Source organism: Dendrobates tinctorius, unplaced genomic scaffold (genome assembly GCF_039654945.1).
Source record: "Dendrobates tinctorius isolate UK_male_01 unplaced genomic scaffold, ASM3965494v1 ptg000102l, whole genome shotgun sequence".
Lineage (NCBI taxonomy): Eukaryota > Metazoa > Chordata > Amphibia > Anura > Dendrobatidae > Dendrobates > Dendrobates tinctorius.
The window spans coordinates 11,631,082-11,643,685 of record NW_027361770.1 but is presented as its reverse complement, the minus strand read 5'-3'; the positions used below and the strand labels follow the sequence as shown (position 1 = coordinate 11,643,685).

The window sequence follows — 12,604 nt, the reverse complement described above, 5'->3', positions numbered from 1 at the left end:
CATATTCAATCCGGTGCAAGCCCGCCAGAGTCCAAACGATAAACAGCAAAGAGCAGCTGACAGCACAACGGAGGGGTGGACGCCAGTTCAAAGGTTCATGGACCCAAATGAACAATAGTCCAAATAAGGAAGAGGAACAGCATCCGATCCAGGTGAAAAATTGTATCAAAAATTTATTCTGCCAGTACAAAATACAACGTTTCGGCCATATTGTGGCCTTTTTCAAGTATAACATAGCAGCACAAATAGTGGCCTTTTATAGTGTGGCACAGCCAATCACCATTTTGATAACACCCATCACAGAAAATCCATACATAAAATACATATAAATACATCCATCAGATACATATACTGTATATTCAATAGCACAGTTTATCCAGTCGTTAACAGTAATGGTCATATTTATATTAGAAATATTGCAAAAACATTTCAATGATCATGAAGCATCAAAGGTATCCATAGAAATAACGCACCAATCACTTGCAGTAATACATATCCATATATAAACCGCCAATCCCTAATCACATAGTAGTGGCGCCAACCCCAATGGACCAATCATGTGAGGACTCACAAATCCCTATATCGTCAGAGTTCCCTCTCCCTCTATGACAACATCAGCCAGAGCCAGGCTGTATCAGGAGCGCAGTCTAATGACGCGCACCACCAGGTCACAGCGCGCGCACCGCACATCCCCGCAGGTCCGGTCACGTGACATCTCCGTCACAGAGCACCGCGCATGCGCGGTGCTGTGCAAGGGATCAGCCACACGAACCGCCCACCGGGGAGGACCGCGCACGCGCAGAGGCCCAGAGCACGCATTTTTAGAATGCAGACACTCAGTGAACCAGTTACGATTTAGAGTGATAGATGGGGTTCCTGTATTGAGACGTGGGGGTGATAGGGTTAAGATGTTGAAGAAAAAGGAGTTGAGATGGATATCGATTCTTGATATGTTACAACCAAGGGGTTTGAACTTGGATTACAATCTACATATTTGTGTCACCTAATCCCTCACTTTGTGTCATTATTCTTTGTTGTGGGTATATACTTATCTATGTGGCCTTTATGGTCCTTTTATCAAATGTTTTTGTATTTTTTATTTATTTTTCATTTTTTATTTTTAGTGTTCATAGGTGATACATTTGGATGGAGTGGAGGACACGGGGACTGAACAGTCCTGAATTACGAAGAGGATGCTGTCCTTTATGAATTTTTGTCGTTATTTCTTGCCTGTCATTCCCCGTGCCCTCTTTTCCTTTTTCTTTTCCTTTTTTCTTTTTTGTAATCATCCCAGTTTTGCTCCTTATATAATGTGCAACGTATGCGATTTTCGTAAAGTATGGAATATTATTAAAGTTACTATGGATATGGTTCCTTGATTCCAAATGTCTTTTATATGCTGCGTTGTTTGGGAGCATTTTGGCCTATCTGTGTGGACTCATTTATTCAAGTGTGGTAGTACATTGATTTTTGTCAATCAGCGCATGCGCGGGCTTGTGAGGGAGTGTGGTGTGTGATTGCGTGCTCTGGGCCTCTGCGCGTGCGCGGTCCTCCCCGGTGGGCGGTTCGTGTGGCTGATCCCTTGCACAGCACCGCGCATGCGCGGTGCTCTGTGACGGAGACGTCACGTGACCGGACCTGCGGTGATGGGCGGCGCGCGCGCCGTGACCTGGTGGTGCGCGTCATTAGACTGCGCTCCTGATACAGCGTGTCTCTGGCTGATGTTGTCATAGAGGGAGAGGGAACTCTGCCGATATATGGATTTGTGAGTCCTCACATGATTGGTCCATTGGGGTTGGCGCCACTACTATGTGACTAGGGATTGGCGGTTTATATATGGATATGTATTACTGCAAGTGATTGGTGTGTTATTTCTATGGATACCTTTGATGCTTCATGATCATTGGTGGGTTGATTTGGGGATTGTTGTTTATGTATGAAATGTTTTTGCAATATTTCTAATATAAATATGACCATTACTGTTAACGATTGGATAAACTGTGCTATTGAATATATATGTATCTGATGGATGTATTTATATGTATTTTATGTATGGATTTTCTGTGATGGGTGTTACCGAAATGGTGATTGGCTGTGCCACACTATAAAAGGCCACTATTTGTGCTGCTATGTTATACTTGAAAAAGGCCACAATATGGCCGAAACGTTGTATTTTGTACTGGCAGAATAAATTTTTTATACAATTTTTCACCTGGATCGGATGCTGTTCCTCTTCCTTATTTATACTCCCAAACCCGTCTGACTCTCTGAGATTTGAAATTACCTTTCAATGCAAGTAATTTCATGTCTATGGTGCTGTGATCAGGCAAACAAAAGTGTTTGGCCACAAGTAGATCCATTCTTTTTCTCTTATTGTGTGGGGGTGATAATTCATCCTTGCTCTAAGCTTTTGCCCTGTCTCCCCTACATACAGACCCCCAGTTGGACATTTAGAAAAAAATAATTAAGTACACCACATTAGATGTGATGCAGCTGAAAGTACCTGGGATCTTGTAGTCCTGATGTGAGTTGGGGATCTTTATCTTGTCCGTGGTCATTATAAATGGACAGGTTTTACATTTTTTTTCTGGTTGCAAAGAAAGGTTCCTTCAGCTATTGGGGAGGACAAGGAGCTTCTGACAATGATGCTTCTTAGATTAAGGGGTTTCCTAAAGACGACTTCACTGCATTCAAACAGGCAACAGTCACTTTCAAATCTGCTCTCACCTCTGCTAAACAGGCCTACTTCACAACCCTCGTATCTTCCCTATCCTACAACCCCAAACAGTTATTCAAAACTTTTAAATCCCTTCTCTGACCACCACTCCCCCCTCCAACCTCCCTCATCTCTGACGCACGTCTTCATTGTTCAACCACCACCACCCCTGTGTATACCAGACCAATGCCCAAACCCCATAACTTCCCTATCTAACATCACTGAAGGGGAGCTTAATTGTCTCCTCTCCAAATCACACCTCACCACCTGTGCACTCGACCCCATCTCATCCCACCTCCTACCCAACCTCACCACCACTCTTATCCCATCCCTAACCCATCTCTTCAGCCTATCACTTATTTCTGGTACCTTCCCTTCTGCTTTCAAATATGCCACAATCACACCTATCCTTAAAAAGCCAACTCTCGACCCAACCGCTATGTCCAGCTATCGCTCAATATCACTGCTCCCATTCGCTTCCAATCTCCTGGAGCAGCACGTCCGCACAGAACTTTCCTCCCACTTCTCATCTAACTTGCTGTTTATACAATCTGGTTTCTGCCCCATCACTCCACATAGATGGCCCTGACCAAAATTACTAATGGCCTACTTACAGCCAAAGCTAACGGACAATACTCTATACTCCTCCTTCTATACCTGTCCTCTGCTTTCAACAAAGTTGACCACTGCCTCCTACTACAGATCCTCTCATCCTTTGGCATCAAAGACCTCGCTCTATCCTGGGTCTCCTCATACCTTTTCAACCACACATTCAATGTCTCCCACTCCCACACTACCTCCTCATCCCACCCTCTCTCTGTTGGAGTCCCCCAAGGCTCTGTTCTAGGACACCTATTCTTCTCAATCTATACAATTGGCCTGGGACAACTCATAAAGTCTCATGGATTCCAGTACCACCTTTATGCTGATGACACTCAAATCTTCCTCTCTGGCCCAGATGTTACCTCTCTGCTCTCCAGAATCCCGGAGTGTCTATCAGCCATATCCTCCTTCTTCTCCTCTCACTTCCTCAAACTCAGTGTGGACAAATCTGAACTGATCATCTTTCCTCCATAATACAGATCTTCCTTACCTGACCTATCTATCACAATTAACGACATCACGCTTTCCTCGTACCGGAAGTCCGCATGCCTCAGAGTAACCTTTGAGTCTGCCCTGTCCTTCAAACCACACATCCAAGCTCTTTCCACATCCTGTCGCCTCCCGCTAAAAAATATTTTCAGAGTCCATCCTTTCCTCAGCCCTCAATCTGTTGAAATGCTTGTGCATGCCCTCATCATCTCCCTTCTTGACTAATGCAACATCCTTTTCTGTGGCCTCCCTGCTAACACCCTCGCACCTCTCCAGTTCATCCTTAACTCTGCTGCCCGACTAATTCATCTCTCTCCTCTGCTTCTCCCCTCTGCAAATCTCTTGACTGGCTCCCATTCCCTCAGCGCATCAGTTTAAATTACTAATACTGACCTACAAGGCCATATATAACCTGTCTCCTCCATATGTTTCTGAACTAATCTCCTGATATCTTTCCTCACGCAATCTCCGGTCCTCCCAAGACCTCCTTCTCTCCTCCACACTTATTCACTCCTCAACTAATTGCCTCCAAGACTTCTCTCGAATATCCCCCCATCCTCTAGAATTCTTTGCCCCCATACATCCGACTATCAACCACATTCTGATCCTTCAGATGGAACCTGAAAACCCACCTCTTCAGGAAAGCTTACAGTCTGCAATGACCCCGCTGCCTCCTTACCACTACTGGAGCTACCACCTCAAACAATGCTGGAGCTGCTGCAACCCCCCCGACCTACTGTCTCCTTTCCCACCATCCTGTAGAATGTAAGCCCACAATTGCAGGGTCCTCTCCCCTCTGTGTCAGTATGTGATTGTTAGTTTGTTTACTGTAAGTGATATTTGTAATTTGTATGTAACCCCTTTTCATGTACAGCACCATGGAATCAATGGTGCTATATAAATAATTAATGATAATAATAATAATAAACACAGTAATTCGGTCTGGAAAAGTGGATTGTAATCAGGCATCTTTTTGTAGTAAATGTTGTAATTTCCATGCAGCTCTCATTAGCACCTCCAGATTTGGATTGTAGGTGACAACTAGAGGCACCCGGTTATTTTCTTCTTTAGCTTTGTAATGTAGCAGGGGATTCCTTGATATTCTGGTGGTTCTTGTAATTTGGCTTTGAATTGTTCTTGGATGGTAGCCCTAAGTCTTTCTGAGGCGACCAAGGTGTTCATCTCTATCCATGGAGTTGGAACATATACGATTGTATCTGATGGCTTGGCTGTAGACAACAGAGTTTTTATGTGTTTTGGATGGAAACTGTCCCATTTGAGGTATGTTGGACGGTCGATTGGCTTCTGATACAGGGATTTCTCTATTTCATTGTTCTGTAGCTTAATGATGGTGTCCAAAAAGTTAATTTCAGTGCTGGAGTAGTTGAGTGTTATGTTGATTGTGGGATGAAATTGATTAAACTGTTCATGGAACGTCTTTAGCTGTGGCTCAGATTCCGTCCAGATTATTAAAATATCATCAATGTAGTGGGAGAGGCCAGAGACCTGATGGAGCATGAGGACAAAAAGTCACTTTCAAGCTTGGCCATGAAAAGATTTGCATACTGTGGAGCTATTTTACTTCCCATTGCTGTGCCAGTCTCCTGTAGCTACATCTTGTTGTCAAATTCAAAGTAATTGTGGGTGAGGATGAATTTTATAAGTTTTACCACAGAATCAGCATTAGTCCCTATGTTTTCCATGAAGAATTTGCAGGTATTTAATCCATCCTGGTGTGGGATATTAGAGTACAAAGATTGCACATCCATGGTGGCCAGGATGTTTCCTTCTGGTAGAGGACATATTGCTGCTAGTTTATTCAGTAGGTCAGTTGTGTCCTGAATGTAGCTCGGTGTATCCTTTACCAGTGGTTTAAGAATTCCCTCTACCCATCCAGATACCTGCAGTGCTCAGTAAGGGAGCCCACTCATGAAATAATTGGTCTTCCTGGATATCCAGATTTGTAGATTTTGGGATGCATGTAGAATGTCCCTATTCTTGGACTCTCTGGTATCAGGTCATCTGCTCTTATGGATTCATCAGGCAGATAAGTTACCAACTTGTTTAGTTCCTTGTAATAGTCCTGTGTAGGATCCGACTCCAATTTTTTGTAGTAGCAAGTGTCCATAAGTTGTCTGTTTGCTTCCTTCATGTAGTCTGACAAATTCATCCTGACTATTGCGCCTCCCTTGTCAGCAGGTTTAATGATGATTTCTTTGTTGGTTTTCAAAGACTGTATGGCCTTTCTCTCCTGGGCACTGGTGTTGGATGCTTGTCTCCTGTTAGTGTCTATGATGGTGGATTTTATAAAATGTCTGAAGGCATCTATATAGCTATCCAAATGAGGGTTTCGTCCAGGTGGAGGTGTTCAGTCTGACCTCTTCTTGGTTGTTAGGATCCCTTTTCCTTCAGTCAGAGTGTTGTCTGAATTTTCTGTATCATTGAAATATTCCCCCTGGTGCAGTCTCCAGAAATAATGTTCCATATGACTGCGACATTCACATCTATCTAGGGCCTTAGTGGAACAAAATGAGAGTCCTCTAGAAAGCACAGAGAGCTCTACTTTTTTGGGTTTATGATCTGAAAGACTGATGTCACCGTTAGATGCTTTTGTATCTGGAATGGAATGGTTGTCTATGTTGGCAGGTTTTGGCTTTCAATGTGTAGCATGGATTTATGTCTTTTTACATCAATTAAGGAATTTGCCCCTCAGACCTTTTGTGGGGGCATCACAACACAGAACCAGACCCGAATCAGAGGACTATAAAACATTCACACTTCTTATCTATGAACTATTCCAATTTTTATGGCCACAGCTGTTTATCACTCTCCCATAATAATAATTCTGCTTCATGTCACATGTTTTATCTATTGGATTATTTCTTTCTGTGTTGTGCATAAATATGTGATTCTTCCGATTTTGTATTAGTCTATGCCTGATGAAGAAACCTGAATAGTCTTAAAAGCTTGCAATTTGATACCATATTTTCAGTTAGCCATTAAAAGGTATCAACCACTGAGGACTCTTAATTCTGAATATTTTTCTGTCTACTGGCTAACACGGTACAAAGATATATATCTTTCCTGAAGGAAAAAGTAAACATTTAACCTTTTTTCACAAAAATGTTCCTCTAGACCCAATTTTTTTTACTTTTTCAAGGGTAACAGGAGAAAATGGACTATACAATTATGCAATTTCTCCTGAGCATGCCGATACCCAGTATGTAGAGTAAAACTACTGTTCAAGGCTAGTTTCACACTAGCGTTTATTAGACGCAGCGCACGGCGCCGCTAAGCCCCGCCCCCCGCATGGCTCCCTGCCCGCCCCATCTGGTCATCACCGCCTACTATCGCACATGGACGCTTGCGATCTGCGCACCCTATCTTTAGCATGGGGTGCGCAGATCGTGCGCTGGCCGTGCGCTAGTAGGATGTTGGCATGCGCTGCGCACTTTTGAAGGTGCGACCGTGTGCGCCGAACGCAGCATGCTGCATTTCGGTGCGCACAGCGTACCTTCAAAAATTTCTGAACTTCTGGAGAAACGTGCACAAATGGACAGCGACATTTTTTTCTTATCTAAATGCAAAAAGGAGAATCTAATTCCCAAAGGACTCTGCATTACAAACCCAATTCTTCATACCTACAATACCCATTATGCACAAAACCTTTGTCACAGGACTTCTGAGAGACTAAGGAACCACCTTTTACATGTCTGCTACAGCATAAGGAGTAAAGTCCAGGGGCAATTTGAAACTCTGAGGAAAACACTTACAGAAAGCACAGAGCAAAAATTACAACAATACTACAACAAACTACGGACCTTTCTGGTTCATAACAAGGAAAAGAAACTACACAGACTGCGTCTCAATTCAGGACTCTATACAAACAGATACAAAACAAATCCAAAACCTGACAACTTGGACAACCACTCCATTCCAGACACAAAAGCATCTAACTGTGTCATCAATCTCTCAGATTATAAACCCAACAAAGTGGAACTGGCCGTGCTTTCTAGAGGACTCTCATTTTGTCCCACTAAGGCCCTAGATAAAACTGAACTCTGCAGTGATATGGAACAGTATTTCAGGAGACTGCACCTGAGGGAATATTTCAATGATATAGAAGATTCAGAAAACACTCAGACCGAAGGAAAAGGGATCGTAACAACTAGGAAAAGGTCAGACTGGACACCTCCACCTGGACGCAACCCTCATTTGGATAAATATATAGACTCCTTCAGACATTTGATAAAATCCCCAATCATAGACACTAACAGGAGACAAGCATCCAACATCAGTGCCCAGAAGAGAAAGGCCATACAGTCTTTAAAAACCAACAAAGAAATCATCATTAAACCTGCTGACAAGGGAGGTGCAATAGTCATGATGAATACGTCAGACTACATGAAGGAAGCAAACAGGCAACTTATGGACACACGCTACTACAGAAAATTGGAGTCGGATCCTACACAGGACTATTACAAGGAACTAAACAAGTTGGTTTCTTGTCTGCCTGACCAGTCCATAAGAGCTGGCGATGACCTGATACCAGAGACTCCAAGAATAGGGACATTCTACATGCTTCCCAAAATCCACAAATTTGGAAATCCAGGAAGACCAATTATTTCATGTGTGGGCACCCTCACTAAGCAGGTATCTGGATGGGTAGAGGGTATTCTTAAACTACTGGTGAAGGATACATCCAGCTACATTCAGGACACAACTGATCTATTGAATAAACTAGCAGCAATAGGTCCTCTACCAGAAGGAACCATCCTGGCCACAATTACTTTGAATTTGACAACAGGATCTATCTACAGGAGACTGGCACAGCTATGGGAAGTAAAATGGCTTCACAGTATGCAAATCTTTTCATGGCCAAGCTTGTAAGCGACTTTTTGTCCTCATGCCCCATCAGGCCCCTGGCCTACTACCGCTTCATTGATGATATTTTAATCATCTGGACGGAGTCTGAGCAACAGCTAAAGACGTTCCACGAACAGTTTAATCAATTTCATCTCACCATCAATTTAACACTCAACTACTCCAGTACTGAGATTAATTTTTTGGACACCATCATTAAGATAAAAAACAATGAAATAGAGACATCCCTGTATCAGAAGCCAATCGACCGTCCAACATACCTTAAATGGGACAGTTTCCATCCAAAACACATAAAGAACTCTATTATCTATAGCCAAGCCATCAGATACAATCGTATATGTTCCAACCCCATGGATAGAGACAAACACCTTGGTCGCCTCAAAAAGACCTTTTTGAATCAGGATTACCATCCAAGAACAATTGAAAACCAAATTACAAGAGCCACCAGATTGTCAAGGAATCACCTGCTACATTACAAAGCTAAAGAAGAAAATAACCGAGTGCCTCTAGTAGTCACCTACAACCCAAATCTGGAGGTGCTAAGGGGAGCTGCACGGAAATTACAACCTTTTCTACAAAAAGATGCCCGATTAAAATCCATTTTTCCAGACCCCCCACTGCTGTGTTTTAGGCAGCCCCCAAATTTAAGAAGCATTATTGTCAGAAGCTCCCTGTCCTCTCCAACAGCTGCAGGAACCTTTCCTTGCAACCAGAAAAAATGTAAAACCTGTCCATTTATAATGACCATGGACAAGATAAAGATCCCCAATTCACATCAGGACTACAAGATCTCAGGTACTTTCACCTGCATTACATCTAATGTGGTGTACTTAATTATTTGTACTAAATGTCCAACTGGGGGTCTGTATGTGGGGGAGACAGGGCAAAAGCTTAGAACAAGGATGAATGCTCATCGTCACACAATAAGAGAAAAAAGAATGGATCTACCTGTGGCAAAACATTTCTGTATCCCTGATCACAGCAGCGTGGATATGAAATTACTGGTATTGAAAGGTAACTTCAATTCTCAGAGAGAGAGACGAGTTTGGGAGTACAAATTTATGACGAACTTTGACACTCTCAGTGCTGGAATGAATGTGTCGCATGGATTTATGTCTTTTTACATCAATTAAGGAATTTCCTTTTAAAACCTTGTGGGGGCATCACAACACAGAACTAGACCCCAATAAGAGGACCATAAAACATCCGGACTCCTTATCTATGAACTGGTCCAATGTTTATATTTATGTTTCTCCCACTCCCATATTGATAGTTCTTCTTCACGTCACTTGTCTTATCTATTGCATTTTTTCTAGGCTGTATTGTGCATAAATACAGTGGGGAAAAAAAGTATTTAGTCAGTCAGCAATAGTGCAAGTTCCACCACTTAAAAAGATGAGAGGCATCTGTAATTTACATCATAGGTAGACCTCAACTATGGGAGACAAACTGAGAAAAAAAAATCCAGAAAATCACATTGTCTGTTTTTTTTTCATTTTATTTGCATATTATGGTGGAAAATAAGTATTTGGTCAGAAACAAAATTTCATCTCAATACTTTGTGATATATCCTTTGTTGGCAATGACAGAGGTCAAACGTTTTCTGTAAGTCTTCACAAGGTTGCCACACACTGTTGTTGGTATGTTGGCCCATTCCTCCATGCAGATCTCCTCTAGAGCAGTGATGTTTTTGGCTTTTCGCTTGGCAACACAGACTTTCAACTCCCTCCAAAGGTTTTCTATAGGGTTGAGATCTGGAGACTGGCTAGGCCACTCCAGGACCTTGAATTGCTTCTTACGAAGCCACTCCTTCGTTGCCCTGGCGGTGTGCTTTGGATCATTGTCATGTTGAAAGACCCAGCCACGTTTCATCTTCAATGCCCTTGCTGATGGAAGGAGGTTTGCACTCAAAATCTCACGATACATGGCCCCATTCATTCTTTCATGTACCCGGATCAGTCGTCCTGGCCCCTTTGCAGAGAAACAGCCCCAAAGCATGATGTTTCCACCACCATGCTTTACAGCAGGTATGGTGTTTGATGGATGCAACTCAGTATTCTTTTTCCTCCAAACACGACAAGTTGTGTTTCTACCAAACAGTTCCAGTTTGGTTTCATCAGACCACAGGACATTCTCCCAAAACTCCTCTGGATCATCCAAATGCTCTCTAGCAAACTTCAGACGGGCCCGGACATGTACAGGCTTAAGCAGTGGGACACGTCTGGCACTGCAGGATCTGAGTCCATGGTGGCGTAGTGTGTTACTTATGGTAGGCCTTGTTACATTGGTCCCAGCTCTCTGCAGTTCATTCACTAGGTCCCCCCGCATGGTTCTGGGATTTTTGCTCACCGTTCTTGTGATCATTCTGACCCCACGGGGTGGGATTTTGCGTGGAGCACCAGATCGAGGGAGATTATCAGTGGTCTTGTATGTCTTCCATTTTCTAATTATTGCTCCCACAGTTGATTTCTTCACTCCAAGCTGGTTGGCTATTGCAGATTCAGTCTTCCCAGCCTGGTGCAGGGCTACAATTTTGTTTCTGGTGTCCTTTGACAGCTCTTTGGTCTTCACCATAGTGGAGTTTGGAGTCAGACTGTTTGAGGGTGTGCACAGGTGTCTTTTTATACTGATAACAAGTTTAAACAGGTGCCATTACTACAGGTAATGAGTGGAGGAAAGAGGAGACTCTTAAAGAAGAAGTTACAGGTCTGTGAGAGCCAGAAATCTTGATTGCTTGTTTCTGACCAAATACTTATTTTCCACCATAATATGCAAATAAAATGAAAAAAAAACAGACAATGTGATTTTCTGGATTTTTTTTTCTCAGTTTGTCTCCCATAGTTGAGGTCTACCTATGATGTAAATTACAGACGCCTCTCATCTTTTTAAGTGGTGGAACTTGCACTATTGCTGACTGACTAAATACTTTTTTTCCCCACTGTATGTGACTTCAGATTTTGTATTAGTCTATGCCTGATGAAGAGACCTGAGTAGTCTCGAAAGCTTGCAATGTGTTACCATCTTTTCAGTTAGCCATTAAAAGGTATAAACTACTGAGGACTCTCAATCCTGAATATTTTTCTATCTACTGGCTAACACGGTACAAAGATATACATCTTTCCTGCATTTAAAAAATATTTACTTTTAGGTGCAAAGAAGCCATTGTATATTAATGATGATGGACTGATGATCCTCCGGGTAATGGGAGGCGTCTGTTTATTACCTGCTACATCTATTGCTTTCTTTCTAAACTGCGGAAGCATATGCTCTAGATTTCCAGCCATTTGCACCACAGCAAAATCTGTGAAATGTTCTGTGAGGTACAAAGGAGCTAATTAGATGAACGGGCTCACAAAGCCATAGCTGAGAACATGGAAATCAGAAATTACACCTCCACTTCAAGTGTATTTCCAGTGCATATAAAACCTGTTAGGATTTGCACCTCAGTGTGGCTTCAAGTTTCTAATAGTTTTTTTCAGTGCTGTTTATTAGCCTCATATATATGCCAATACGGGATACAGCAGCCTTGTTCCTATACGCTTGGCGAGGGGGCCATAAATGACTGCCTTTCCCAAACAGGTGATTATAAATTGCCATATTTCGGAGTAGATATATTGCTTTCTCACAGTCCTGGAATTACAGCAGCATGGGCACTAATTTGTGTGTGCAGTTCTCTGCATAGAGGGAGGAGACAGGGGCGCACTATCAGCCAGGATGCCGATGTGAACAGTGACCAAGGTGCAGCTCTGTCATGTGGCTGACAAATAAAACTTGGTGCTGCTGAATTATTAACACAAATTTACGCACAAATTGTTGAATTTTAAATTGAAAAGATTTGATAAAGATCAGTACGCGAATCAGACTGCTCTAACGTCAGCTATCTTTTACTTTATCGGCTACATTTTTAACCCT

General features: G+C 42.6%; 1 protein-coding gene across 4 annotated transcripts in view; it reads left to right on the top strand.

Annotated features, from left to right (window-relative positions):
* Window positions 1–12,604, top strand: part of LOC141099730 (poly(rC)-binding protein 3-like) — a 1,815,006-nt gene that overhangs the window by 117,403 nt on the left and 1,684,999 nt on the right. Inside the window, exon 2 of one of the 4 annotated variants that reach the window (XM_073587731.1) lies at window positions 1,125–10,011. The exons of the other annotated variants lie outside the window; for them this stretch is intronic. Within the exon in view, the coding sequence (XP_073443832.1) occupies window positions 7,295–8,698 (1,404 nt within the window). The 5' untranslated portion in view covers window positions 1,125–7,294 and the 3' untranslated portion in view covers window positions 8,699–10,011. Of the gene's footprint in view, window positions 1–1,124; window positions 10,012–12,604 lie in introns of those variants that run through there. 4 annotated transcript variants of the gene reach the window in all.